Raw genomic sequence first — 27133 nt, forward strand, 5'->3', positions numbered from 1 at the left:
TCTCTCTCACCCTCTCTCTCTTTTTATACAACTCTCTTTTTGTTTCTCTTTTTCTTAATTATAACTCTTTCTCTCCCTCTTTGTCATCTCTCTGACCATCTCCCTCTTTCGTCTCTCTGACTCACTTTTACTCTCTCTCTCTCCCTCTCTTTTGTTTCTTTTACTCTTTTTGACTCTCTCTCTCCCTCTTTTGTCTCTCTAAATCACTTTTATTCTTGCTCTCTGACTCTCTCTCTCCCTCTCTTCACCATTTCTCTCTCCCTCACTCCCTTTTTTATCTCTCTCACTCTCTCTTTTTCCCTATTTGTCTCTTTCCCACTCTCTATTTTTATTCAACTCTCTCTTTTTTGGTTTCTCACTCTCTCCCTCTTATGTCTCTCTGACTCACTTTTACTTTCTCTTGCTGACTCTCTCCCTCTCTTCTTCATGTCTCTCTCTCTTTCTCTCTCTCTCTGTTTTCGTGTCTTTCACTCTCCCTTTTCCATATTTGTTTCTCACTCTGTCTCTTTTTATTCAACTCTCTCTCTCAATCCCTGTTTTCGTCTCTCTCACACTCTTTTTCTCCCTATTTGTCTCTTTCTTTCCTACTCTCTCTTTTTATTCAACTCTCTCTTTTTTCTTTTCTCAATCTCTCTCTCCCTCTTTTGTCTCTCTGACTCACTTTTATTTTCTCTTGCTGATTCTGTCTCTTTCCCTTTCTTCTTCATGTCTCTCTATCTCTCTCTGTCTCTCGCTCACTGTTTTCATCTCTCTCACTCTCTTTTTCCCTATTTGTTTCTCACTCTGTCTCTTTTCATTCAACTCACTTTCTCTCTCGGTCCGTTTTTGTCTCTCTGACTCTCTTTCTCCCTATTTGTCTCTTTCTTTCTCACTCTCTTTTTATTCAACTCTCTCTTTTTTCTTTTCTCACTCTCTCTCTCACTCTTTTGTCTCTCTGACTCACTTTTACTTTATTTTGCTGACTCTCTCCCTCTCTTCTTCATGTCTCTCTATCTCGCTCTCTCTGTTTTCGTCTCTCTCACTCTCCCTTTTCCCTATTTGTTTCTCACTCTGTCTCTTTTTATTCAACTCTTTCTCTCTCTCTCTCTCGATCCCTGTTTTCGTCTCTCTCACACTCTCTTTCTCCCTATTTGTCTCTTTCTTTCTCACTCTCTCTTTTTATTCAACTCTCTTTTTTCTTTTCTCACTCTCTCCCTCTTTTGTCTCTCTGACTCACTTTTACTTTCTCTTGCTGACTCTCTCCCTCTCTTCTTCATGTCTCTCTATCTCTCGATCCCTGTTTTCATCTCTCTCACTCTCTCTTTCTCCCTATTTGTCTCTTTCTTTCACACTCTCTCTTTTTATTTAACTCTCTCTTCTTTCGTTTTTCACCATCTCTTTCCCTCTTTTATCTCTCTGACTCACTTTTACTTTCTCTTTCTGATTCTGTCTCTCTCCCTTTCTTCTTCATGTCTCTCTCTATCCCTGTCTCTCGCTCACTGTTTTCGTCTCTCTCACTCTCTTTTTCCCTATTTGTTTCTCACTCTGTCTCTTTTCATTCAATCTCTCTCTTTCTCTCTCTCTCTCATTCTTTTTCCCTATTTGTCTCTTTCTTCCTCACACTCTCTTTTTATTCATATCTCTCTCTCTCTCTCCGCCTCTCTTTCTTTCTCTCTCTTTTTCTTTCTTTCTTCCTGTTTACTTTGATATTTCTACTTCCAAATTGCAATCCTCCCGCCCTAATATAGTTGTTTTCTCCCCCCGCAGCTTTCTTCGGCAAGTACCTGAACGAGTACAACGGCAGCTACATCCCACCCGGGTGGCGCGAGTGGGTGGGACTCATCAAAAATTCCCGTTTCTACAATTACACCGTCTGTCGCAACGGCTACAAGGAGAAACACGGCGCCAATTACGCCAAGGTATGTTCCTCACACGCAATAAAACGCGACAGTTCTCGCCATTAAACCCGAGACGGCTAATTTCTCTCGCGTGTAGAAAATGATACGTTACACGTAACAGGAATTTCTGTCGGAATTAGAGGGGAAGATTTAATTAGGACGCAACTCGCCGCCATGTTTTGACGTGAATGTAGCAGCTAACGATGTATGCTAACATACGCGAAACAGACGTTAGCTGCTAATGGCAGTGTCTGAAACTCATGACAAAAAGTTAGCGGACTTTCCAGCCATAAAGTTGACTGCCCCAATTTTCACAACTTTAAACACAATATGGTGACTCATCGCAAAAAAAACCTATTGTTGCAAAGTATTAAGGATTGATAATCAGCATATATAACAGAACAACACTTAAAGTTGATTATAAATCTACTTATGACATTCATTGCATTTATATGACATCAGTATGTACCTGTATTTACTAATCTTCATTCATGCAATGTTTGCGTTGCTTCGTCTGCGTCAAGCCACGTGAACTCCTCTTTCCACAATGCTTTTAATGTACGTTTACGTTTTGTAGCGTCATCCATTTTGTTAGCTTCTTTTGAATCTTTCCTCTGGGGCTGAGGATTTGGCTTGATTCCAGAACACTTATCCATTTTTCTTGTGTTCTCTGTGCGTCTACATTTTCACAATTTCATTATATAACAAAGATGTTATATAATGAAATTGTGAATATGCTTGATTGCTATTAAGATTTTCGAGAAGGGTTGTTCAAACCTCACATTGTGCTTGCTGTTAAAAAAGTCATATTGAAATATAATATTGTGAATGTGCTTAATTGCTGTTTGAGATTGTCATGATTGTTTTTTCTGTTATTAGTGTCAATAAATTTGTTCAAACCAAAAAAAAAAAAAAAAACTTTGGAAAATGATATGCAAATGAACGGCCTTATAACGCTCAGGAAAGTACGGAAGCAGGTAGTTATTCTTCTGATTGGCTGCCGAGCATGCAAATTGCCAAAGTAACCGAATTTCCGAACGAAGATTTCGAAATCGGAATACAGCAAATGTTTTATTTGAAAAAAATAAAATAATATTTCGTTTTTTTTTCTTGAAAAAGTTGTCAGCCACCCGGGCGGAGACATATTGTAAGTTGTACGCCCGACGTTAAAGATGCACGCCCCGGGCGTCCGGGTAGACGTTATTTCAGACACAGCTAATGGTCGTGTCTGCATTTGTCAAATAAAATGACATTAAAATAAATGGGACTAATTGTCTGTTGATTTTGGTGCACCACATCTGAACTCTTTCTTGTTATTTCTCTCCTTTTCTCTCTCTTTTATTTCTATGAGTTAGCTATACAAAAAATGTGAATAATTATAATTAAGTGCGATATTGAATTGACATTTTTAAACATGCGATTAACTATCAATTGATTTCTACGTAGGCAATTATACAATCAACTGATTGATCTTTACAACATAGGATTAACTATGAGTTAATCATGATAAAATGTAACGTTATCCTTTTTGTTATGTTATACTGTGGTTGGTTGGCAGTGTTCCCTCTAAGCTGCGCACTGCTCGCACATTCTCAGCGCACAAGAAAATCTAGCCAGCGCACAAAAATGAGGGCTCAAAATTACTAATTAAGAAGCGACTCAAGTCAAAGTTACAGTGCATGAAGGTAAAAATACACGGGTTCCCCTGACGTTGTGTCCTAAATACGGTATTTTAAAGTCGAGTCAGAGTAGAACGAAGTTGAGTAAAGTTAGTAGAGTTTGTCGGGGAACCGGCTTCTTCGGCTCAGCTCACTAAAAGGAACCGGCTCTTCCGGGTCCTAAACGGGTCTTAGGGTTGTTTTTGCTTCTTTAATCCCAACATGACCAAATATTATGTAAAATTATGCACAAAATGACTTAAAGGAATGGGGGAATAGAACAAAAAAGAAAAAAATACCAAAATGAAAAAGTAGTGAAAAGCTTAGGAAAAAGAAACAAAAGGAAGGGAAAAAAAAAACAGAAAAGAAAGAAATGTAGGAAAAAAGTAAATCGAGAACAAAAAGAAAAAAGTAACAGCTTGGAAAAGATAAACACAATGAGATTTTTTAAAGGAATTAAAAAAAAAAAAGTAGAAAAAAAGAAGAAAAAGTTTGTGTTGCATTCAAATAATTTCCAATGATATCAAGTGAATCTTGTTGCCAACATTGTACTTCCACTCAAAAATGTGATTAAGTACAGTTCTGTATCTTACAACCGACTAAATAAGCCCCCAAAAATGTTAATATTATGCGACAAAATATGTCAGGAAATAAAGAGATATGGATATCATGTGAAAGAATTGTAAGAACCAACGACGTTTGTAGGCCGTACAACTTTTGCAAACGTACATGAGTCAATTCATTCAAAAGAGAAAAATCATTTTGCATTGCCGGAAACTCAGCAAACTGTAACTTGATGTCAAGTTTTGGACATGTTTGATAATGAATTATCTTGCCACACTTGGGATTATGGTTGCTCACTGTTGTTTCAATCGTTGCTCACTGACTTTGTGTGAACGCTCAGACCTGTGGAAAATTACAGGGAACATTATTGGTTGGTAAGCACCAGAGCAAACATATGTTTCCACCCGGTCTCGAACCAGGGACTCTTTAAGTGTTAGGCAAATGTGATAAACACTGCACTACAATGCTTTAACTATTTACTTTGGCAGCCTTCGACAGAACGTGACTGAATTTTGCGGAATGCAGTCGGCTGACCCTCGAGTCTTCAGCTAGCGTTAGCGCCGACGTCTTTTTTTTATAGAGTTTGTCGGCTTTTTGCGATGTTTCACCGGCGGCGAGATGCGCCCGTTTGACCCGAGACTCAGCAGATTGCGGTTTCGGGAGCAAATGGCCGCTCTATTCCCTATTTGGTGACGAAAAAGAAAGCTAACTCGCAGCGAGCCGACAACCGCTCCCTCTCGCTTTTGGACGCTGTCGGGACATTCTTCAAACATCGCGATTCGATGAGACGACACTGAACTGTCGACCACACTCGACGCATTCTTTGACGTCGACGGTTCGAGACGGCTGTATTGAAAAAAACTTCAGTTCGTTCCGTGGCAAGTGGGACGTTAAAAATAGTTCGAGTGAGACATCATGAATCACTTGGAATTTCAGGGCAAACAAAGAATCTCTAGTCGATGGTACATGCCTAATGATGCCTACCCTATTGATAATGATAAGCACAAGCAAGAGCATCTGTTGTCAATAGTACATCAATGATACTAAGCACATGCAAGAGCATTTGTCCTAAATAGAACAGCTTTGGTTTAACCTTACGTGCCTTAAGTCGCACTTCCTATCGATGATACTAAGCACAATCAAGAGCATCTGTCCTAAATAGCACAGCTTTGGCTTTGGCTTTGGCTAATGACATTCTCACCATCAATGATATTAAGTACAAGCAAGAGCATCTGTTATCAATAATACAGCTTTGGCTTTACATTACGTTCCTTAGGACGCTCTCCATATCGATGAAACTAAGTGCAATCAAGAGCATCTGTCCTAAATAGCACAGCTTTGGCTATGTCTAATGTGCCTAATGACATTCTTACCAGCAATGATACTAAGTACAAGCAAGAGCACCTGTTATCAATACTACAGCTTTGGCTTTACGTTATGTTCCTTAGGACGCTCTCTGTATCGATGAATCTAAGCACAATCAAGAGCATCTGTCCTAAATAGTACAGCTTTGGCTCTGTCTTACATGCCTAATGATATTCTCCCCATCAATGATACTAATCACTAACAGGAGCATCTGTTATCAATAGTACAGCTTTGGCTCTACAGAACGTACCTAAGTACGCTCTACCTATTGATGATACAAAGCATAAGCAATAGCATCTGTCATCAATATTAAAGATCGACCGATACGGATTTTTCAGGGCCCATACCGATTATTAGTATTAAGAGAAGGCCGATAACCGATATTTGGAGCCGATATTCTTTTGCTGTAGAGGCTTAAAAAATAGCGTAAGAAAATTTTAATATTGCAAAAAGACATAAAGAATATTTGTTGTAAATGATGACTAGTTAGTGTGGTATTCCTCTGTAGTCTCCCAAAAACACTCAATATGTTTGAAGTCAAGGGACGTGGCTAATGCTAAGCTAACTTGGTTTATGAGCTTTAGGGTTCAGGGCACCATTTCCTGTCATGTGTCTTGGGGATGTACAGCCTGGTGACGCCCATCCCTCTCCGGGCTGTTTTTTTAAGGGTAGACATTTGCTCTACCACACAGGCATCAAACAGGCGGACCGCGGACCGTATCAGACCCGTCAAGGGTTTTAATCTGGCCTGCAAGACTACACTGAGGGAAACACAAAAGAAAAATGAGCTGCAGTTTTAAATATGTCCACTGGATGTCGCCCAAGCCAGGCACCTCTCGCAAAGTAACTGTAGTAGTATTTTTATTTTTTCTCTCTCTCTCTCTCTTTCTCTTTCTCTTCTATTTTTCTATTTCCTTCTTTTGTTCTCTCTTTTCTTCACTCCCTTTCTTTCTCCCTTTCTTTTTTATGCTCATTCTTTTTCTCTCTCTTCCTTTCTGTCTTTTTCTCTTCTCTTTCTTGCTTCCTTTGTCTCTCCTTTGTTTCCCCTTTTCGGTCCCTATTGTGCACTCTTTCTCTCTTGCTCTATTGTGCTCTCTCTGTTTCTCTCATTTTTCTCCCCTTTTCAGTCTTTCTTAACCTTCACTCTCTCTCTTACTTACTGTTTCCCTTGTTCTCTCCCTCTCTTTTTCTCTCTTTTCTACTCTTTCCCTCCCTCTCTCTTTCCTTCTCCCTTTCTCTTAACCTATCAGACCAGGCCCCGTAAGATTTTATTTTCCAGTTGTGGCCCTCGGCTAAAATGAGTTTGACACCCCTGCTCTGCCACATGAAATGGATCATACTGGTTCCCATGGTTACCACTAGCAGAAGAAGCCTCCTGATCTAACTCAGATACAGCACCTTCATCACCTGCTCGCTGTTGCTCTTCAGAAACAAGCCTTGCGATACAACGTAGATCTTCGATCGGAAAAAAACGATTTTGCAATGGGACTTTGAGTATCGCATGGTCCGATACGTACTGCATCATTTGTGGCTTTCATGTTTTTATTTAATTGTGTCATTTGGATAACAGTAGTGAAACTGTGTGAGAGTTGCATGTGAACTCCAAAAACCCCCTTTCTCGCTGGATTTCCCGGGCAGGACTACTTTACGGACCTGATCACCAACGACAGCGTCAACTTCTTCCGCATGTCCAAGAGGGCGTACCCCCACCGACCCGTCATGATGGTCATCAGCCACGCTGCCCCCCACGGACCCGAAGACTCAGCACCCCAATACGCACAGTTTTTTCCCAACGCCTCCCAGCACATGTGAGTATTGTGACCGGAGATGCGCAGCATCTCTCTCTCTCTCTCTCTCTCTCTCGCTGTCTCTCGGTCGCTCTCTCGCACTCTCGCGCTGTCTCTGTCTTTGTCTCTCTCTGTCTCTGTTTCTGTCTCTTGCTTTCTTTCTTTTTTCTCCTTTTTTTGTTTCTTTCTCTTATTTTCCTCTGTCTTTCTTACCATCTGTTTATTTCTCAGTTTCTTCTCTCTTTCCTTTTCTCTTTGTTATCTTTCTTTTTTCTCTCTTTTGCTCTTTTCCTTTATTTTTTTCACCCTGTCTCTCGTTCAGTTTTTGTCTCTCTTAGTCTTTCTTTCTTTTCGGTCCTTCTTTCCTTTTTTTCCCTTTTGCTCTTTCTTTTTCCCTCTTTCTCTCCTTTTGTCTTTCTCTTCTCTCTTTGTATTTCTCTTTCTTTCTCTCTTTATCTTTCTCTCCCTCCCTTTATCTCTTTCTGTTTTTTTATCTTTCTCTTTCCCACTCTTTCACTTTCTTTTTTCTCTATTTCTCTTGGTTTTAATTTTTCTCGATTTCTCTCTGTGTCTTATTCTGTCTAATTTATCTCACTCTCTTTTGGACATTCTCTCTCTTTCTCTCTTTGTCTTTTCTCTCTCCTTTCTCTCTCTTTCTGTTATTTTTCTCTGCTTCTTTGAGTCCATTTCTTCTCTATTTCTTTTTCTGTCTTAGTCCCCTCTCATTTTCACTTACTCTCTCTTTCTCTTTCTTTTTCTTCTCTTTAATCTAATAATCTGGCCCTGTGAGAGTGTTTTCTACCATGTGGCCCTTCCTGGTATATAATAATTTTATTTATTTATTTATTTTTATTTGTTTTAAAGAAATTAAGATCTCAAATAGGGAATTCCCGAACGGGTATAACATTTTGGTGCCAAAACTCGAACGTGCGTTCTTCCCGTTTCCCGGTGACGGCGGGTCGTCACGACAACCGGCGAAGGCAAACGTCGCGACCCTCCGTTTGTTCTGTCGCTTTCCCAGCATGCCGTTCTCAGCGTCCGTCCACTTAACATTCCCTCCTGCGTGTTTGCCCTCGTGCTCTGTCGCTCCATTCATCCCTTACCCCCCCTCTGTTTTTGCAAGTTTCTTTCTTAATTTTCTGCCCATCGTGCTCCTCCCCACCCCCTTGCATGGGACTTCCTGACCCTGTCCATATCAATCAGTACTTTCTCTCTCTGCCCCCGAGCATCCGGGAGGAATGCATTGTGTACTGCCCAGAACAGTCACTGTGGAATTATTCATTTATTTTTAGTTACACCACCAACATCTCCCCCCCTTTCACTCCCGCCCAGGATGACCATAGAGCAAGGGTGGGCAAAATATTTGAGTCGCGGGCCTGGAGGCCTATGCAATTTTCTATGAATTAATATTAGGGTTCCTATGAGCGTTTGAAATCCTAGAAAATGCTTGAAATTTAACGGATAAAAACATTTTCTGAAGCATGGTACCTGATTCTTTTTTTTGTTTGTTTTATTTTAAAAAAATATTAAGGGTTTGGCACAACTCATCAGTAAGTATTAAACCTTAGGAAATTATTTCAGTATGAAAAATCCACATTACATGACAGGAGTGGTTTTGATCTGATTTTTGTCCACACATCAAGGAAGCCCAACTTCCTAGTGTTTCTTCCTGTATCCAGCGATTGAGTGTGTTTTGGCAGCTCCCCAGTAGACTTAGTGAAGCCCTGTGGTGAGAGTCCCCAGATATAGACAAACAGTAATAACTCCTCAACACAGCTTATGCCTTTAAAAAAAAGATCACAAAGTCCCATCGTCATCCTCTAGTCAGAAAGGGATGACGTTCAGTGCGTATCAGCAAGAATGCAATCGCCATGGTGACCAAAATTGTGCCTTCGCGTCACCGCAAACATTGGGCGCTGAAAAGTTTTCGCATAAATTCAGTGTTCTTGCAATGAAATGTTATCAAAAATGCAAAAAAGTGAAAAGAAGTAAAATCCTTACACAGAAATTTGTTTTTGTTTTTAACCACACGGGTGGTAGGGGCACCTTTTCCTTTTGTGTGTCTTGGGCAAGTACAGCCTGGTGGCGCTCATCCCCCTCCAGGCCAATAAAGATTTTCTGTAGGCCTTCAAAATTGAGTCAGACTGGGAATTTTGGCTGCCAACCGCTCTTCCCATTTGAAAGAAACGCCTGGCATTGAATGAGTTAATTACAACAGGAATTAACGAAAATAGGGGGTAGGGGGTCGGGATTACCGACATTCCCTTGAGCAACACTTAACCGCTACGTTCTCACACCGGGTTGGTAAAACCGCATCGTTAAACGGCGAAGGAATGTTAATCGCATGAATAAAACACGTCCTTGGCGAGCGTAGCCGTCCAAAGTACAGACTGTGTTTATGATTTACGACTAGGCTCCGCCCACTCTTGACACCTCCTCTCTTGACGCAGATTTCTCTCCACGGGAAATTTTATTGAAATATCTATTTCTAAACCGTGTTTGTTTTTGGTTTTTACACAAAACGAAAAAAGTCATTATATGCAGGTTATATGCTAGCTTAATGCTAGTTCTTCATGTAAAATGCCATAGACGGGCTAGCAGAAACGAACCCTTTAGCCAGATGGTATTTTGGTTTAGGGTTTGGGCGATTTGGCGAAGGAATAAAATCACTATTTTATCATCCAGTCGGAACGATTTTAATCGTTTATGAATGATAAAGATCACCGAAAAATATTTTTTGAAGAAAGTTTTATTGATTAGAAAATACATTACGTGCAAAATTGCATAATTCCATGAAAGTGTGACTAGATCAAATGCCACAATTAACTAGTTAATTAGTTAACTCCTTACTATCTCCCTTGCATGAACACTTTCAAATTGACCCTTTTTAAATTATTTCTTTCATAATTTGATTACCAGCCCAAGAAAATCTTCACTGATTGAATTAACAGAAAAAACAGTGTATTGTGACTAACTTGATCAAATGTCACAGTTAACTAATTAATTAGTTAATTTTTGAGTTTCTTCCCTCGATTTTATGAGTTGGCAAATTTTCAAGTTGTAGATTTTACCCGACGATTTCATGGAAATGTTTTCTATGACTTGCCCTGTTTCCACTCGATGAAGTGGGAAAAACTCGCCTAAATTCTTTATCCTCTGCAAAGAGCGATTCCAATTATGGAAGCTTACCCACTTCCTGTTTTGTTGACACGTCCACAATAAATCTGCACTATATTGTCCACCAAACTGCGGATCGTGAACAACTTGATTAAATGCCACACTTAACTAGTTAATTAGTTAACTCTTGACTTTCTTCCTCTCGTGATTTTGTTAATTTCATCCATAGGTTCATTTAACTATATAAAATTTAACTTAAGAACAACTGATTAAGCTAATGGGAAAAAAAAACACAATATTTGGGGAGGAATCGTATCTTGAGATCCAGGAGATGTTAGAGGTGAGCTATTGTATAGCTACTGTATATAATTTTTGGGTATTTTATCTCAGACTGAGCGTGATGTTTCTGGGATCATTTTATTTGAAATGGACATCTTATCTTGAATCCTGAGAGTTCTTAAGCTTTCCAATGATATGTGGCATGACATATTTCAAAGAATGGTAACACCTGCGGGCTGTCAGAACGTTAAGGAGTTAAACATCGCAGTTATCTAGTTAAATCTTAACTTTCTCCCTCGCATAATTTTGTAAATTTTCAAATTTTTGTTATTATTTCATCCAAAATTATTCAATTACTGGCCCTAAAATCCTTAACATAAGAATAACTGATTAACTTCACAGAATAAAAAAATCAGTAAATTGTGACTAACATGATTAAATAATAATAATAATAATAATTTCCTTTGTATTGTCATTCTTTGTAACAATGTACACAGAACGAAATGTCGATACACCTGACCCGTTGTAGCGAGTCGATGCAGCCGCAGCCAGAGGGCGCCGCCATTATACCAATTAGGTATGTCTCGGTCGAGGCGCGAACCAGCGACCTCCCAGTCTCAAAGCGGGCACACTACCATCTAGGCTACTGAGATGTCACACTAGTTAATCAGTAAACTCCTTTCTTTCTTCCTTTTGATGTTTTTTTAATATATTTTATCCAAACTGAATTAAATAACTCGCCCCAAAGGTATAACCTAAAAATAACTGATTTAGTCAACAGAAAAAAAACATATATTCTGACTAACTTGGAAAAAAAATGTCAAAGTTAACTAATTAATTAGTTAACTCCGGAGTTTCTTCCCTCAATTTCATGAGGTCTGGAACAGATTTTTTAAACTGACAATTTTATCAAAATAATTTAGATTCATCCCTCTATTTCAACTCAATGAAGAGCTCAAATCCCCGAAAGTGACAAAGAAACTTTGACCCTGTTTTGTCAATCAAGTGCGACATGTTTTCGCAGTTTGAACGACCGCGAGTGGTCTCGGTAGCGTCCCAGACGGGTGAGGCGCGTCCCTCAGCCGCCTCACCAGCCTTTTCTCTGTTTATTCACTCACTTTTCAGACGGCCGTGACTTATTGAGTCCTGTTGACGCGAAAAGCCGACTTAAGGAGAACTATTATTTTTCGCCAGCTCGTGCCAACCCTGAAAAAAAATCTCCTGGTGCCAAGAGCTCGGCGAGGAAAATCTGTTCTCTGTGCGAGAGGCCGGTCCGGGAGAGAAACTCTCTGGCACGGCGCTCTGGAGACGTTTTTTGCCATGCATAACACTGGCGCCATTGAGCTAGCTCGCGCCATTGACGGGTAGTTAGCGCGACTGACTAGCGCGTGGCACCTGTTACGTGGACTCTCACAAAAGGGAGCTTTCACAATATGACATTTTTGAAGAATATCTTAATTAATCCAATTTTGTGCGTTTTTGGTGACCGTATTTCTTCGTATATAACGCGCACTCCTGCAGGCCTGCTACTATTTTCATAATCGACAGACCTTTTTCAAGGCTACTTGATTTTATTAATTTCTTTTGATTTTACATACAGTTTATTTTAACCATCCACATTTAACTTAGGTCGTTTAAAAGAGTTTTTACTGTCCATTAAGTATTCCTTGATGTTTTTGGTACGTTCGGATAGAATCACTAAATATCCTACTGCTCAGAATTAGCATGTCAATGGTTGTTTCCTTTTTATCTCAGCATTAGCCTAACAGGTGCTCCTAATACTACTTGTACTTCTGTATTTAATTGTTATTTCTTCATACATTTGTTTATTTATTTATTCATACGCTACGTACAGTATATTTGGACTATCTACGTTAAGCTTAGGTTGTTTAGGAGAGTCTTGCCTGAAGCGTACTTGTTTTTGTTTTTAACCAATCGTTTTCCAATATATTCCATACAATACATTTTAATGATCTACATTAAGCCTTTGTCATTTAGGAGAGTTTTTATTCTGGATTTTTTTATTATCGATTATGCATTTTTCAAAGGCCTTTTTGGGACGTTTATATAAAATTAGTTAGCATTGGAATGGTGGTTTCCTTTGTATGTTAGCATAAAGCCAAAATGCCTTTTCAAGGCTACTTGTTTTCTTATTTTATTTTCTAGGTATATTATATTTGGACAGTGTACCTTAAGCCCGGGTTGTTTAAGAGAGTCTGGCTTGAGCACTGCTTGATTTTTGTTTTTGTTTTTTGAATAATATGCTACTTACAGTACATTTGGACAATCTACCTTTAGCCTGGGTCATTTAGGAGAGTCTTGTCTTTCCATTATTTTGGGGATGTTCACATAATATTCTGTGATAATAACATGGACAAAATTCAAACCAGTTTACCTGTCTTTATTCCCACCAGTACTCCCAGTTATAACTACGCCCCCAACATGGACAAGCACTGGATCATGCAGTACACGGGCCCCATGCGGCCCATCCACATGGAGTTCACCAATTTCCTCCACCGGAAGAGGCTGCAGACGCTCATGTCTGTCGACGACTCCGTCCAAAAGGTGAGACGGACGAAAGTACCGTGAGACTATTTCTTCTCCAATTTTATCTATGCAAAAAGCATGCAGTTATTGAGCATCTTTGCGAGAAACTGTAACATTCGCTTAAATCAGTAGGTGGCAGCAGATTACTATTTTTTTTCTAGTGTATACTAATTATCTGCTCATGAGGAGGTACAGTATATTTAACAACATATTTTGTTTGATAAGGCTGCAATGCAAATAAAATAATACAGAAAAATAAATGTTGCTGATTTTAATTATTATTTTATGATATTTATAAAATGTATAAAAAAATGCGTTTCAGAAAAACATCTAACATTGAATGAATTAATGTTAAAAGTGTGCCTTGGTTCAAAACATTTGAAGAAAAACTGACTTAATAATGATTTTGTTGCAGGTTTACGACATGCTGGAGGAGACGGGCGAGTTGGACAACACGTACATCATCTACACGGCCGACCACGGTTACCACATCGGGCAGTTCGGGCTGGTCAAAGGCAAATCCATGCCGTACGACTTCGACATCCGAGTTCCCTTCTTCCTCCGAGGTCCCAACGTGGAGCCCGGCGCCATGTAAGGAAAACGCCGCAAAATACAACTAGGTTTATTTGTCGATTCGCCTCATTTATTTATGCTTTGGCTTCAGAAACCCCCATTTGGTGCTCAATATCGACCTGGCGCCGACCATCCTCCACATAGCCGGCCTGGACACACCACCCGACATGGACGGGAAGTCCATCCTGAAGCTGCTGGAGCAGGAAAGGACTGGCAATAGGTAAGTATGGATGGGAATTGCAGAGAGAGAGCGAGAGAGAGAGAGAGACTGAGAAAAAGGGAGAGAGAGACTGAGAGAGAGATTGAGAGAGTGAGAGACTAAAAGAGAGAGCCAGAGACAGAAAGAGACTAAGGGAGAGAGAAAGAGAAATCGAGCCAGAAAGAGAAAAAGACTGAGCAAGAGAAAGAGAAATAGAGCCGGAGACAGAAAGCGACTGAAAAAGAGTGACAGAGCCTGAGAGAGAAAGAGACTGAGAGCCAGAAAGAGAAAGGTAGATAGAGGGAGAGATAGAGATAAAGAGAGAAAGAGACCGAGACACAGAGAGAGAGAGAGAGAGAGAGAGATGAAGAGAGAGAAAGAGAAAGCCAGTGAAAGCGAGGGGGACAGAGACAGAGAGTCAGAGCCATGAGAGAGAGCCAGAGAAAGCGAGAGAGAGCCATAGAAAGTGAGATAGAGCCAGAAAGGGAAGGAGACTGAGAGAAACAGAATTGGAGCGAAAAAGAAAAAGCGACAAAGCCTAAGAGATAAAGAGACTGAGAGAAGGAATGAGTAATAGAGCCAGAAAGAGCCAGTAAGAGAAAGAGACTGAGAGAGAAAGGGAGTTAGAGACAGAAAGAGAGAGAGACTGTGAGAGAGAAAGAGAGAGAGAGACAGAGAGAGAAAGAGACTGAGAGATGGTGCCAGAGAAAGAGTTAAAGAAAGAAAAAAGAGATGGAGAAAGAAAGAAATACAGCTACAGTTGCTTTGTGAGTAACACCTGGCTTTAATGACATCAAGTTGAAATATATAAAACTGCAGCTTGTTTTTCTCTTGCGCGTCTCTCGGCATTATCTCGAGGGACGGAATTAAACCCTTAGTGTGCCTGATCCGGCCACCGGGGCGCATGTTGGACACCACAGGTTAACTTAATCCTGTTTTAATGTTTTTGCACGGTTAATAAAGCCAAGGAAGTGCATTCTGCTAATGCCTATGTAGCCACTAAAACTTGCTACTATCGGGGTTAAAGGGGCAGCTCAAGTTCCTCTAATGCCAATGCCACGGCAGACAGACGGTCTGGATTGAGTTATAAAATTGATGGTTTATCTTTTGGATCTGCACCTGAGACACCTGAGCTGAACCTTTAGCACTGCTAGCTGCTGTCGTAGCTAGTGTGCTTGACGTAGTCGCTAACAGATTATTATTATTATTATTATTATCGCTAACAGATTATTATTATTATTTCTAATACTAGTGTTGGATAACGGAATTTGAGCTGCACCTTTGGCACTAAAGTCAAGTCAAGTCAAGTCATTTTTATTTGTATAGCCCTTAATCACAATAAGTCTCTAAGGGCTTCACAGATTAGTATACTATGTTACACAGACTATTTTTCAGTCGACAAGAAGAGTAGGTTATTATTCATAAGCAATGGAGTAGAAGTGAGTTTTAAGTTTAGATTTAAACATTTCCACTGAGGTTGCGGATCGGATCTCAGGGGGAAGAGCATTCCACAGCACCGGTGCCCGAATGGAGAACGCTCTCGAACCAGCAGAACACTTCTTTGCTCTCGGGATCACCAGAAGACCGGCACTCTCAGATCGTAGGCTTCGGACCGGGACATAGGGGCAGATCAGATCTGAAAGATAAGAGGGAGCAAGTCCATGGATGATTTTGTACAATACTAAGAGAACTTTGAAGTCACATCTTTGGCTAACTGGGAGCCAGTGCAAGTTAGCCAAAATCGGTGTTATGTGATCGTACTTTTTTGTCCTAGTTAAAAGCCTCGCTGCGGCGTTTTGTACTAGCTGAAGAGACTTGATTCTGGACTTCGGGAACCGGAGAGTAGTGCATTACAGTAATCGAGACGGGAGGTAACAAATGCATGAATTATAGTTTCCGCATCAGACTGAGACAGTATTGAACGGATTTTGGCAATGTTACGAAGATGGAAGAAAGCGGTTCTAGTAATTTTCTTTACATGCATCTCAAAGGTTAGATCAGGGTCAAATATGACACCTAAATTTTTAACTGAGTCACTCTGTGTGATGTGACATTTGTCAATGTTCACAGCAGTTTTTGAGAATAAGTCACGGCATTTAGATGGACCAATGACTAACATTTCGGTCTTTTCAGAGTTAAGACGCAAGAAATTGAGTGACATCCACTCTTTTATCTCAGTGAGGCAGGCCTCCAAATTTCCACAGTTTAGTGTGGAAGATTCCTCCAACGGAAGATAGAGTTGAGTGTCGTCTGCGTAGCAGTGGAAGCTGATATTGTACTTGCGAATAATGTCACCTAATGGAAGCATGTAAATGTTAAAAAGAAGGGGTCCAAGCACTGAACCCTGCGGAACACCGCAGGTAACATTAAAGGGCTCAGATGTCATTTCACCATATTTAACACAGTGCGTTCTATCTGAGAGGTAGGATCTGAACCACGAGAGGACGGTTCCTGAGAGACCAATCCATTTTTCCAACCGTTCTAGTAGGATATTGTGGTGCACTGTGTCAAAAGCAGCACTAAGATCCAGCAGCAGCAAAAGTGATGAAGCGCCAGAATCCATTGACATTAGGAGATCATTTGTTACCTTGATCAGAACTGTCTCAGTAGAGTGGTTAGCCCTGAATCCTGATTGCATGGATTCAAAAAGGTTATTCTCGGATATGAAAGCATTCAGCTGCTGTGCCACTACTTTTTCGAGTACTTTAGAGAGGAAAGGTAGGTTTGACACAGGTCTGTAATTACTTAATATTTCTGGATCAAGGTTGGGTCGTTTCAGTCTGGGTTTAATAACGGCGGACTTAAAAGCTGCTGGAACTACACCTGAGGAGAGTGATATGTTTATAATATTTAGAACTGAAGGTCCAAGGACGCCAAAAAGACTTTTAATAAGTGAACCTGGGAGCGGGTCGAACTGGCAAGTTGTCGGTTTGGCCGCATTTACCACCTGTTTGAGATCATCAAGTGACAGTTCACTAAAACCGGACATTTTCCCAAGGCAGCCACCCTGTCGTGCATCTGTAAATTTCAGTCCTTTAATATGTGTGGTATTAATAATTTATTTAGCAATTTCTTCCTGTATGCATTGAATCTTCTTAGTAAAGAAGACCATTAAGTCCTGAGCAGAGTGTGTCGAACTATCTGCGATAGTCTGTTGCCTTGTAAGCGATGCTACAGTGTCAAAAAGGGCTTTGGGGTTGTTCTTTTGAGACGCAATCACCTTCGAAAGGTAGGCCGATTTTGCAGAGGCAAGGGCCGCTTTATACTTTAACAAGCTGTCACACCAGGTTTGATGGAAAACCTCAAGCTTGGTAGCGCGCCATTTTCTTTCCAATTTCCTGCATTCTTGTTTAAGGGTTCTAGTTTCATCAGTAAACCAAGGCGTGCGTCTTTTAGGACGTGATTTTAGTTTTATGGGCGCTATTGAATCCAGCACACTAGTCAGGGTGGTATTGAACTCATTCATGAGTGAGTCAATCGAGCCAATGTATGTAGGAAAGGACGCAACTGCTCCAGGAAGGAGTGCAAAGAGCTCAGAAACTGTGCCAGTGCTTATATTGCGTCCGCTAAATACTTCAGCTTTTTTAACACTACTCTTAGCTAGCACCTCAAATGTAACTAAATAATGATCCGAGATAACGGTAGTACACGGTAACACCATAATGTTTGAGGTTAAAACTCCTCGAGTCAGAATCAAGTCTAGCGTGTTCCCATTTTTATGCTAGCAACTAAATCACCTGAACTGCAAGTTTAGCACTGCTGGTTGCTAATGTTGCCAGTGTCCTTGATGCAGCCGCTAGTATTAGCAGCTAGCAGTGAAGGGTGCATCTCAAGTGCTTCTAATGCGACATTAGTGTCAGGAGCACTTGAGCTTGGTACTTAGTACTGTTTGTTGCTAATGCCAGGAGCCAATACATTTAAGCTATATTTTTAGCACTGCTAGATACTATAGCAGCATGCCTGACATGGCCGTTATCATTATCGATTGGCAGTGCGAAAAGTGCAGCTCATTTGGCTCAAATACTAATGCCACAGCAGACTGACGGCAGAGACTGAATGATAAATTTGAGATTTTAGTGTTTGGATCTGCGCCTTTGGACCTGCTAGTTTCTTATGACGCAGTTAAGGCACCTGAGCTGCACCTTTAGCACTGCTGGTTGCCAATGCTAGCAACCAAAGCACTTGAACTGCAACTTTAGCACTGCTAGTTGCTATTATAGCTAGCATCCTTGATGCAGCTGCAAGTATTAGCGAATAACAGTGCTGAAGGAGCAGCTCAAGTGCCTCTGATGCTAACACCACATTAGAGGCACTTGGGCTGTACACTGCTAGTTGCTAATGCTAGCACCTGAAGCATTTGATCTGCACCTTTAGCACTGCCAGTTGCTAATGCAGCTTGTGTCCCTGACATGGCCGCTAACAATTGATGCCCAAATTAGAGCACTTGAGCTGGACCTTTAGCATTGCTAAATTGTGAAAGCTAAAGGTGAAGGTACCTTGAGGACCGCTAGTTGCTAAAGTAGGTAGTGTCCTCGACACGGCTGCTAGTATTTAGGACTAGCGGTGCAGCTCAAGTGCCTGTAATTGCGATTAATGTGTTTGCATTTGCATTAGAGGCACTTGAAGTGCACCCTTAGCACTGCTAATTGCTAATGCTAGTGGACAAAGCCCTATGTAATAATATTTACATGCATTTGAGACTTCCAAGTGAGACTTAACATGTTGTGGCTTCCTCATTGTCTGCTTTGCGTCAGACCCGTGCGAGACGTGCTTGAGGTCTCCCGGTTGCAATTTCCTGCACAATTTTGCGTTCGGGGGAAAAAGCCGCAGCAATTAAGGGCAGGGGGAAAACTGCAAGCCCTCACGGATTATTTTGCGGCATCAGGAAAAACGGAAATCAAAGCGAGATGAATTGTCCAAGTCACTCTTTTGTTTTCTCAGATTCAAACCCAACCGGAAACCCAAAGTCTGGAGGGACACATTCCTGGTGGAGCGAGGGTAAATTTTCCATTGGCCCTTTACAATCATCCCAAACTGTCTGTTTTGTTTTAAATGAGGTTTAAAATTAAAAAAAAAAAAAAAGGTTTTCACTCCAGTCAATATTGAATTGGCATAGAATGAGAGGTAAGATCTCTGGTTAAATTACACTACAAAACTTGTGTTTATTTTTATTTTCTTATTTCACAATTTATTTGTATTCATTTATTTTATTTATTATTCTATTTACTATTTGTAATTGTTATTCAACTATAAAAATTAGGGAAATCTTTTCTTTTTTTTTTTTACACATTATGATTTTATTTAATTAGTACAATTATCAAAATTATCAAAGCACTTTTTCACTCTGTACTTCACTGTACCTTTTCACACAAAACATTTTGAAGTCATGTTTATTTGTATATCCCTTAAACTACTTGGTTATTTCAATGTTCTTATCCGGGGTACTAGGGGTAGATAATAACCATAGGTTGCTCTCCCCTGGTATAGGGTAATTTCATTTTGCTATCCCCACTCGGAACAGATTAATGTCGTAGTCTCTTGGTCTACTGTACTTAGTTTATATTAGGATCGGTAGACATTCAGTGCCCCCAAATGTGTGTTAAGATCACAGACCTAAATGAACCCAAAATAGCTAACACAAGCAGTGCCATAACGGACTTAAACGGGCCTAATTTTTCCAAATGAGCTTTTCTCGCTTTACAATACAAATTATGGGGGTGTACTTCTCCTATCGCCCTAAATCAAAATATTCTTGGTAAAAAGAATCAGAACAGCCAGTAAACACTGAGCTATATAACTGATTCTGTGCCGAGTTCACCAGTGCCTCACACACTTTACTAAGAGTTTGGGAGGTGACACGACCAAGTTGGGATTATGTTTCTCTAGAAAACTAAAATATGCTAGAAACAAGACAATCCCAACAGCCTGTACACATTTTAGTTATACGACTTATTACTGCCAAGCTCTCCAGTGCCCCACACACATTATGAAAAGGTTGGGAGGTGACACGACCAAGTTGGGCTTATATTTCTGTAGTAAACTAAAATATGCTAGAAACAAAACAATCACAACCGCGTGTACATATCCTTAGCTATAAAGCTGATTACTGCCAAGCTCTTCAGTGCCTCACACACATTACGAAGAGGTTGGGAGGTGACACCACCAAGTTGGGCTTATATTTCTCTAGAAAACTAAAATATGCTAGAAACAAAACAATCACAACAGCCTGTACACATCCTTAGCTATACGACTGATTACCGCCAAGCTCTCCAGTGCCTCACACACATTCCGAAGAGGTTGGGAGGTGACATGACCAAGTCGGGCTTATGCTTGTCTAGAAAACTAAAATATGCTAAAACGAAACAATCACAACAGCCTGTACACATCCTGAGCTATATGACCGACAATGGCCAAGCTCACCAGTGTCTCACACTCATTACCAAGAGGTACAGAGGTGACATGACCAAGTTGTGTGACTACTTCTTCAGAAAAACAAAATAAGTTCTGATAAGGAACGTAAATGCACAGAATCTTTTTAACAAGTAGTGTTGACGGATTATGGCCCTGCTCTCTTATGCATCGTACTCATTAGTAAGAGGTAGCGAAGATAAACGACCAAGTTGGGCTACTTCCTTTCTAATATTAGAAAATACTCTAAGGAGAAACATCAATGCCTGTAATCTTTCAAACAAGTGTAGTGGGCTGATTGAATATTAAAGTCAAGTGAATGATTAAGGAGTCTTTTCTTTCTGTCGGGCCGATAATCGTGACGAATCATTTGGTCTGATATTCAGGAAGATCCTGAGGAAGAAGGACGACTCGGCGAGTACTGCGCACACCAACAGTCTTCCCAAGTACATGAAAGTCAAGGAAACGTGCCAGCAAGCCGAGTTCCAGACACCCTGCGAGCAGCCGGGACAGGTAAGAGTTTGATTTCTGGGATTCGGCCTACAGAAAGTTAACGATTTGTAACAAAATAAATCGTCTCATTTCATACGGAGAGCACAAAATATTTTCAAATCAAAACTGCAGTTTAGTAAAAAAAATATAATTTTGTTTAGTTATTCTTCCTTATTTATATAAGAAATTTCAATTTTAAAAGGAGAAAATGTTTAGATAATTGTGCAGTTATTTTTTTACATAGATTTTATTTTGCTCAAGATAGAAACATGTAACTTATATATCTTATTTTAATAAAAACAGTTTAATAAATTTAAACGGAGGTTTTTAAAATCATTTTTAAAATAAGAAAAAATATTTTCACACTTTATCAAAAAATACAGTAAAAACAATAATATAGCTTTAGTATTTTTCTCTTATTTTAATAAATATTTGCATCAATTTTGAAAGCAAAAGAACATTAGTTATAATATTTGTATTGTATTCAATTTTATTAAACAAAAATAAATATATAAATAAATAATTTCAAATTAATTTAAAAGAAGGAAAATAATAAGACATATTTTTCTAATATTTATTATTAAATCATTTTGCATATTTTTCCCCTTTAGGTGAATTTCTTTTCAAGTTTAAATATTATAAAAGAGCCAGAAAGAATACATGAAAATATAGAAAGGTAAATTGGCCTGGAGAGGGATGGGCGCCACCAGGCTGTACTTGCCCAAGACACACCACAGGAAAGGGTGCCCCTACGACCCCTAGTGGTTAAGGGATCCAACTAACCAACTAAATATGAAAACATAAGTACAAAAAACTTTTTGGGGTAATGTTTATTCTTTGTTTTTGTTTTTAAAAGGGTGTTAAGATGTAATGTTAGTCTCCTGTAGTTATTTGTTAAAAAAAAGAAAAAGAAAAGAATCTGACAAATAAAAAGATCTCTCCTCGGTTTTCCTCATTTTGCTTTCGGCGACGTATAAAACCGTCAAATAAATCTTTTCACGCCCAGGTTTCAAATTCCCCTCTGTCATTTTGTTTTCTGTAAGGTAGAATATTATAATGCTTTGATTTTATGGGAAAACCTTGATTTAATTGCGGTTTTGCTGCCACTGTGTGCGGTCGATTTCACCGCCCCTCCCCACTCCCCCCCAAAACAAAAAGAAAAACGATTGTTTTCATCCGAGAACCGTCCTCAGGTTAGACAAGGGGTGTCAAACTCACGGTATCATAATGAGGGGCCACACGGTAGAAAAATGCTCTCATGGGGCCAGACTGGTGGACTAAAGAGTGAGAAACAGAGAAAGAGAGAAATAAGGAGGGATGGGGAGATAGGAGGAAAAAGGGAGAAAGAGAGAGGGGGAAAGGGGAACTGAGAGAAGGAAAGTAAAAGAGAGAGAGAGAGGAAAGGGAGAGGGGGAGAAACTGAAAGGAAGAGAGAGAGAGGGGGAAACAAAAGGAGAGAGAGGGGGTAAAAGAGGGGGTGAGGGAGGGAGGGAAAGTCAGAAAAAGAGAGAGGGAAAGGGAGGAAAGGAGAGGAGAAAGAAAGAAAGTGACTAAGATAGAAAGTGAAAAAGAAATAAAGGGAGAAACAAAAAAAAGAAGTAACGAGAGAAACATTGAAATGACGAAAGGGAGAAACAAACAAAGAAAAAAGAAACAAAAAAAGTGAGAAACATAAAGAGAAAGAAAGGGAGAAATATATATAGAGAAACAAAAGTGACAGATATAAAGAAAGAGAAACAGAGAAAGAAAGAAAGGGACAAAGATAGAAGACAAAAAGAGATATAGAGTGCACGCGAGAGAGGAAGAGCAAAAGACGGAGTAGGAGAGAAGAGAAAGCAAAAGAGAGACAGAAGAAAAATAGAGGTATAAATTAAAGAGAAACCAAGAGTAAAATGGAGAAAAAGAAAGAGTGCGAAAGAGAGAAAGAAAGCAGGAGAGGAAGTTAAAGAGATAGATAAGGAGAGAAAGGAAGAAAAAGAAAGTGACAGAGAGAGAGAGAAACCAGGTGAGGAGGAAAAGGGAGAAAACAACATAGACTGAGAGAAAGACAAAGAGAGAAACAGAAAAATGGGAGAGGAAGAGGTAAAGGTGGAGAGAGTGACGGGGAAAAAAGAGAGAAACAGAGAGAGAGAGAGAGCAAGAGAGAAGAAAAAGACAGAGAAAGAAAAAGAGGACCGCATCTTTGACACCCCCGGTTTCCCTCACGGCAGATGTTTTCCTTCTGTCTGTTCTTTAATCCCTCTACTGACTTCATCGCGCCTGTAGCGAAAGACAGAGGAGGAAGGCATCGACGCGTAATTATACGCTGACGCACTTTGCCGCGCGCCCGATCCGAGTGCCAAAACAACGGAGGGGAAAAAAACAAAGACGACGCAACTTCCCTGTCGGATGCGATTGATTTTGTTTTTTACGAGACGAACTCATTTGTCTGGACGCGCAGAAATGGCACTGCGTGGAGGAAATGACGGGCAAGTGGCGCATCCAGAAGTGCAAGGGAGGCTCCAAGGAGGGGCCTCGCAAGGAGGGACCCCGAAAGGAGGGACCCCGCAAGAAAGTCCGCAGCCTGAGGCCCCGCAGCAGCTACGGCGGCTGCCACTGCCCGCCTGCGCTCGACAAGACCTCCAAGACGGAGAGACGATCCAACCGGCAGACTCCGCGTAAGAGACCGCCCACCCTCAAATAATACACTGCAATTGTTATTATTGATGATAAGGTATCAAAGACCCCCGGGTTACAGGATTAATTCAGTCTGGGGTGGGATTGCGAAGTGAAATTGCCATAAATGGGGGGTGGGGGTGAGGGGGAGCGATGGGAACCTATGGTTATTAACTAATGCCTTCCAAACCCCCGGTAAACAAGATACATAAAATTATAAAATAGAATATACTATGTACTACTTATGTGGAATATACATGTATAGGAATACATAATATTATAAAGAAATAACATGCAAAGAAAAAAAAAAGACACTTCATTTACTCTTGGTGTGACTTGACTTGAGCTGGTCTAGGGGAGTACCTGGTGGATGCACCAGGGGAGGAGATTGCCAATTAGAATTAAAACAGATGTTATAATTTCCACTTGCGAGGATTGCTGTGGGCTTAGAAGCCATCATTGCTTCAGTCACCCCCTTATTACTGTTTAATTGGTTACAGTAATATTTCTAAGCAAGGGTAATGCTTCTTTATTGTCTCAAGCTTTGTTTCTTTGGTTGTCATGTTTTTGCTTCTCCATTTAGAATTACCGACACTCAGTAAGCTTCTCTTGGCAAACAAACATTTGATGGGATGACGTAATATTGTTGTTGAATCTGCTAGCGTAGCAAGACCTGGCAATGTTCTCCAAACTGGTTATAGAAAAGCCCATGATTTTCTGGGCTGTGTTATTGACACTCAATAAGGTTCTCTTCAAACAAAAACACTTTATAGGATGACTTAATAATGTTGTCAGCTCTTGTGGCTATAGGCATTGTTGTCTTGCTAGACCATAGCAAGAGCTGGCAATGTCCTCTGAACTGGTCAGGGGACAGCCTATAATTTTCTGGGCTGTGTTGATGGCGCTTAATAGGTTTCACCTGTCAAACATAAATACTCTATAGGAAAACGTAATGATGTCTGCTCTGCTGCTGTAGCGAAATGTCCTCCAGACTGGGCAGAGAGCAGACCATGATTTTCTGGGCTGTGTTGATAACACTCAAAATGTTTCTTTCGCCAAACAAAAAACTGTTAGGATTACTTAATAATCTTGTCTGCTCTGCTGCAGTAGCGAGACCTGGCAATAATGTGTTGGACTCTAGTAGCAAGAGCTGGCAATGTCCGCCAGACCGGGTAGAGGGCAGCCCAGGATTTTCTGGGCAGTGTTGATGACACTCCTTAAGGCTCTCCTGTCAAACAAAAACCCCTCATAGGATGATGTGATAAAGTTGTTGGCTCTGTTGGAGTAGCGGTACCCTGCACTATCCCCCAGACTGGGCAGGGAGCAACCCATTGTTTTCTGGGCTGTGTTAATGATGACGTTGACATGCAAAAAAATTTAATTCTGTCCCTTTTTCTCCCAGGTTACCGTCCACGTTTCGTCCACACACGCCCCGCCCGGTCCCTCTCGGTGGAATTTGAGGGCCAGATCTATGACGTGGATCTGCAGGCGGACGACGGGAGTGCCGTCAGGCACCGCCCCCTGGCTGGCGCAAGCCCCGCCCCCGAAGACAACGACGACGAATCCCAGGAGTCGATGCTGGCGGACGACAATGCGGTCGGCTATCCGACCTCGCTCAAGGTCACGCACAAATGCTACATCCTGATGAACGACTCTGTGCACTGCGAGAGGGAAATCTATCAATCCTCTCGAGCTTGGAAAGACCACAAGAGCTACGTGGACCAGGAGGTGCGTTCGTGACACACGGCGTAATTACGTAAAAACGGATGCTGAACCGGGAAAAAAATGAAATGTTGGCAGATTGAAGCGCTTCAAGACAAGATTAAAAACCTGAGGGAAGTTCGAGGTCATCTGAAGAGGACACGGCCCGAGGATTGCGACTGCGGGAAGAAAAGGTACTGGGGTTAGGGATTCGGGTTAGGGTATGAGTTAGGGGGTTAGGAGTTAGGTATAAGGTAGGAGTTAGGTTTAGGGGTTAGGGATTTGGGTTAGGGCATGAGTTAGGTGGTTAGGGTTAGGGGTTAGGATAGGGGTAAATTATTTAGATTGAGGTATGAGTTGGGGGGTAAATGATTCGGATTAAGGTATGGGTTAGGGGGTAAGGGGTTAGGTTTAAGGTAGGAGTTAGTTAATTATTCTTCACAGGGATAAAAAATAAGTGTTTAAAACAATGTCCGTTGAAGCTAATTGTTAGCATAGCAAAAAATGAGCAAAATCCACTATGAATATGAATAAAAAATGCAAATAGAAAATATTAGAATAATTAAAAGTGAACAAAATGGCATAAAATAGCCCGTCAACTAATATTCTGTTGTGTATTTTTCGTCCCTCCAGTTTTTACATCAAAGGAGAGCGAAGGTTGAAAAACAGGAATGAGCAACTGCATCCGTTTAAGTGAGTGATTGACCTATTTGCTATTTGGCTACAGTCATATATTTTGACACACTGTCACTTTAACAAATACCCACTTCTCAAAGGCAGAGAAGCTCAGGTGAAAAATTACAATGGCAGTTGGAAATATGTCCACTGGATGTCACCAAAGTCAGGCGCAACTCTCACAGTTACTCTTTCACTCACTGTTTCACACTTTCACTCACTCTTTCTCTCTCTTTCTCTCTCTCTTTCTATCCCTCTCTCTCCCTATATATATATATATATATATATATATATATATATTTCTCTCTATTTCTATTTTCTCTCTCTCTATCTTACTCTTCACCCTATGTCCCTTCCACTGATCCCCTTTTTTTAATCCCTCTCTTTCTTTCCCTTTTCTAATCCTCTTTGTCTCTTTCTATCTGTCTACATTTTTTTTCTGTCTCTTGCCCTATTTTTCTCTTTCCTCATCTCTCTCTTTCTCACTTTCTTTCTTGTTCTCGTTCTGTCTTTTTTCCTTTTGCTCTCGTTCTCTCTCCCTACTTCTCTCCCTCTAGCTTTCTTATCTGTCTCTTTCTCTCTGTCTCTTTATTTCTTCTCTCTTTCTCTTACTCTGTCTGTATTTCTTCTATCTTTCTCTCTTACCCTCTCTCCATTTCTATCTTTCTCTCTTTCTGTTTCTCTTTTTCTGTCTCTCCATTTCTGCCCCTCTCTTTTTTCTCTCTATTTCTATTGTTCTCTCTTTCTGTCTTTTTTCTTTCACCTTTCTCAATTTAACTTTCTCTGTGGTTCTCTTTTTGTGTCTTTCTTTCTCTCTCTTCTTTAATTTTCACTCTTTCTCTTTCCCTATCTTGTTCTCTTTCTTTTATTATTTCTCTATCTCTTTCCTTTTCTTTCTCTTTCTCTCCTTTTATCTTTCCAGCTCGGGTTTCTCTTTTTCTCTATCCCCCTCTTTCTTTTTCTACTCTCTATCTATTAGTCCAGACCTGTGAGAGTGTCTTTATTACCACGTGGCCCCCAAGCTTAAATGAGTTTGACACCTCTGCTGTAAACAAACACAGTGGAACTGTCTTGGCCATTCTGTTTCCTTTGCGAGCTGGGAAACGGATGACTCGGAAAGTTAGCGTGCCATATTTGTGTCAAGTATAAAAACAAATAAAAAATGACGGGTCATAAAATCAGGGATAATAATAATGATAATAACTTTTTTTGTTTATGAGAAGTCAATATGACACA

The 27133-nt window shown here is 40.4% G+C and overlaps 1 protein-coding gene across 1 annotated transcript in view; it reads left to right on the forward strand.

The window, feature by feature from the left end:
* Positions 1 to 27133, forward strand: part of sulf1 (sulfatase 1) — a 65092-nt gene that overhangs the window by 27736 nt on the left and 10223 nt on the right. Inside the window, exons 4-14 of the mRNA XM_088322249.1 lie at positions 1747 to 1898; positions 7103 to 7272; positions 13062 to 13212; positions 13610 to 13785; positions 13859 to 13987; positions 18908 to 18964; positions 20761 to 20887; positions 23307 to 23523; positions 24924 to 25249; positions 25322 to 25416; positions 25856 to 25915. Coding sequence (XP_088178375.1) covers positions 1747 to 1898; positions 7103 to 7272; positions 13062 to 13212; positions 13610 to 13785; positions 13859 to 13987; positions 18908 to 18964; positions 20761 to 20887; positions 23307 to 23523; positions 24924 to 25249; positions 25322 to 25416; positions 25856 to 25915 — 1660 coding nt within the window. The remainder of the gene's footprint in view (positions 1 to 1746; positions 1899 to 7102; positions 7273 to 13061; positions 13213 to 13609; positions 13786 to 13858; positions 13988 to 18907; positions 18965 to 20760; positions 20888 to 23306; positions 23524 to 24923; positions 25250 to 25321; positions 25417 to 25855; positions 25916 to 27133) is intronic.

The sequence above is a fragment of the Urocampus carinirostris genome, chromosome 18 (genome assembly GCF_059441175.1).
Source record: "Urocampus carinirostris isolate Australia breed hairy pipefish chromosome 18, RoL_Ucar_1.0, whole genome shotgun sequence".
In the NCBI taxonomy this organism is placed as follows: domain Eukaryota; kingdom Metazoa; phylum Chordata; class Actinopteri; order Syngnathiformes; family Syngnathidae; genus Urocampus; species Urocampus carinirostris.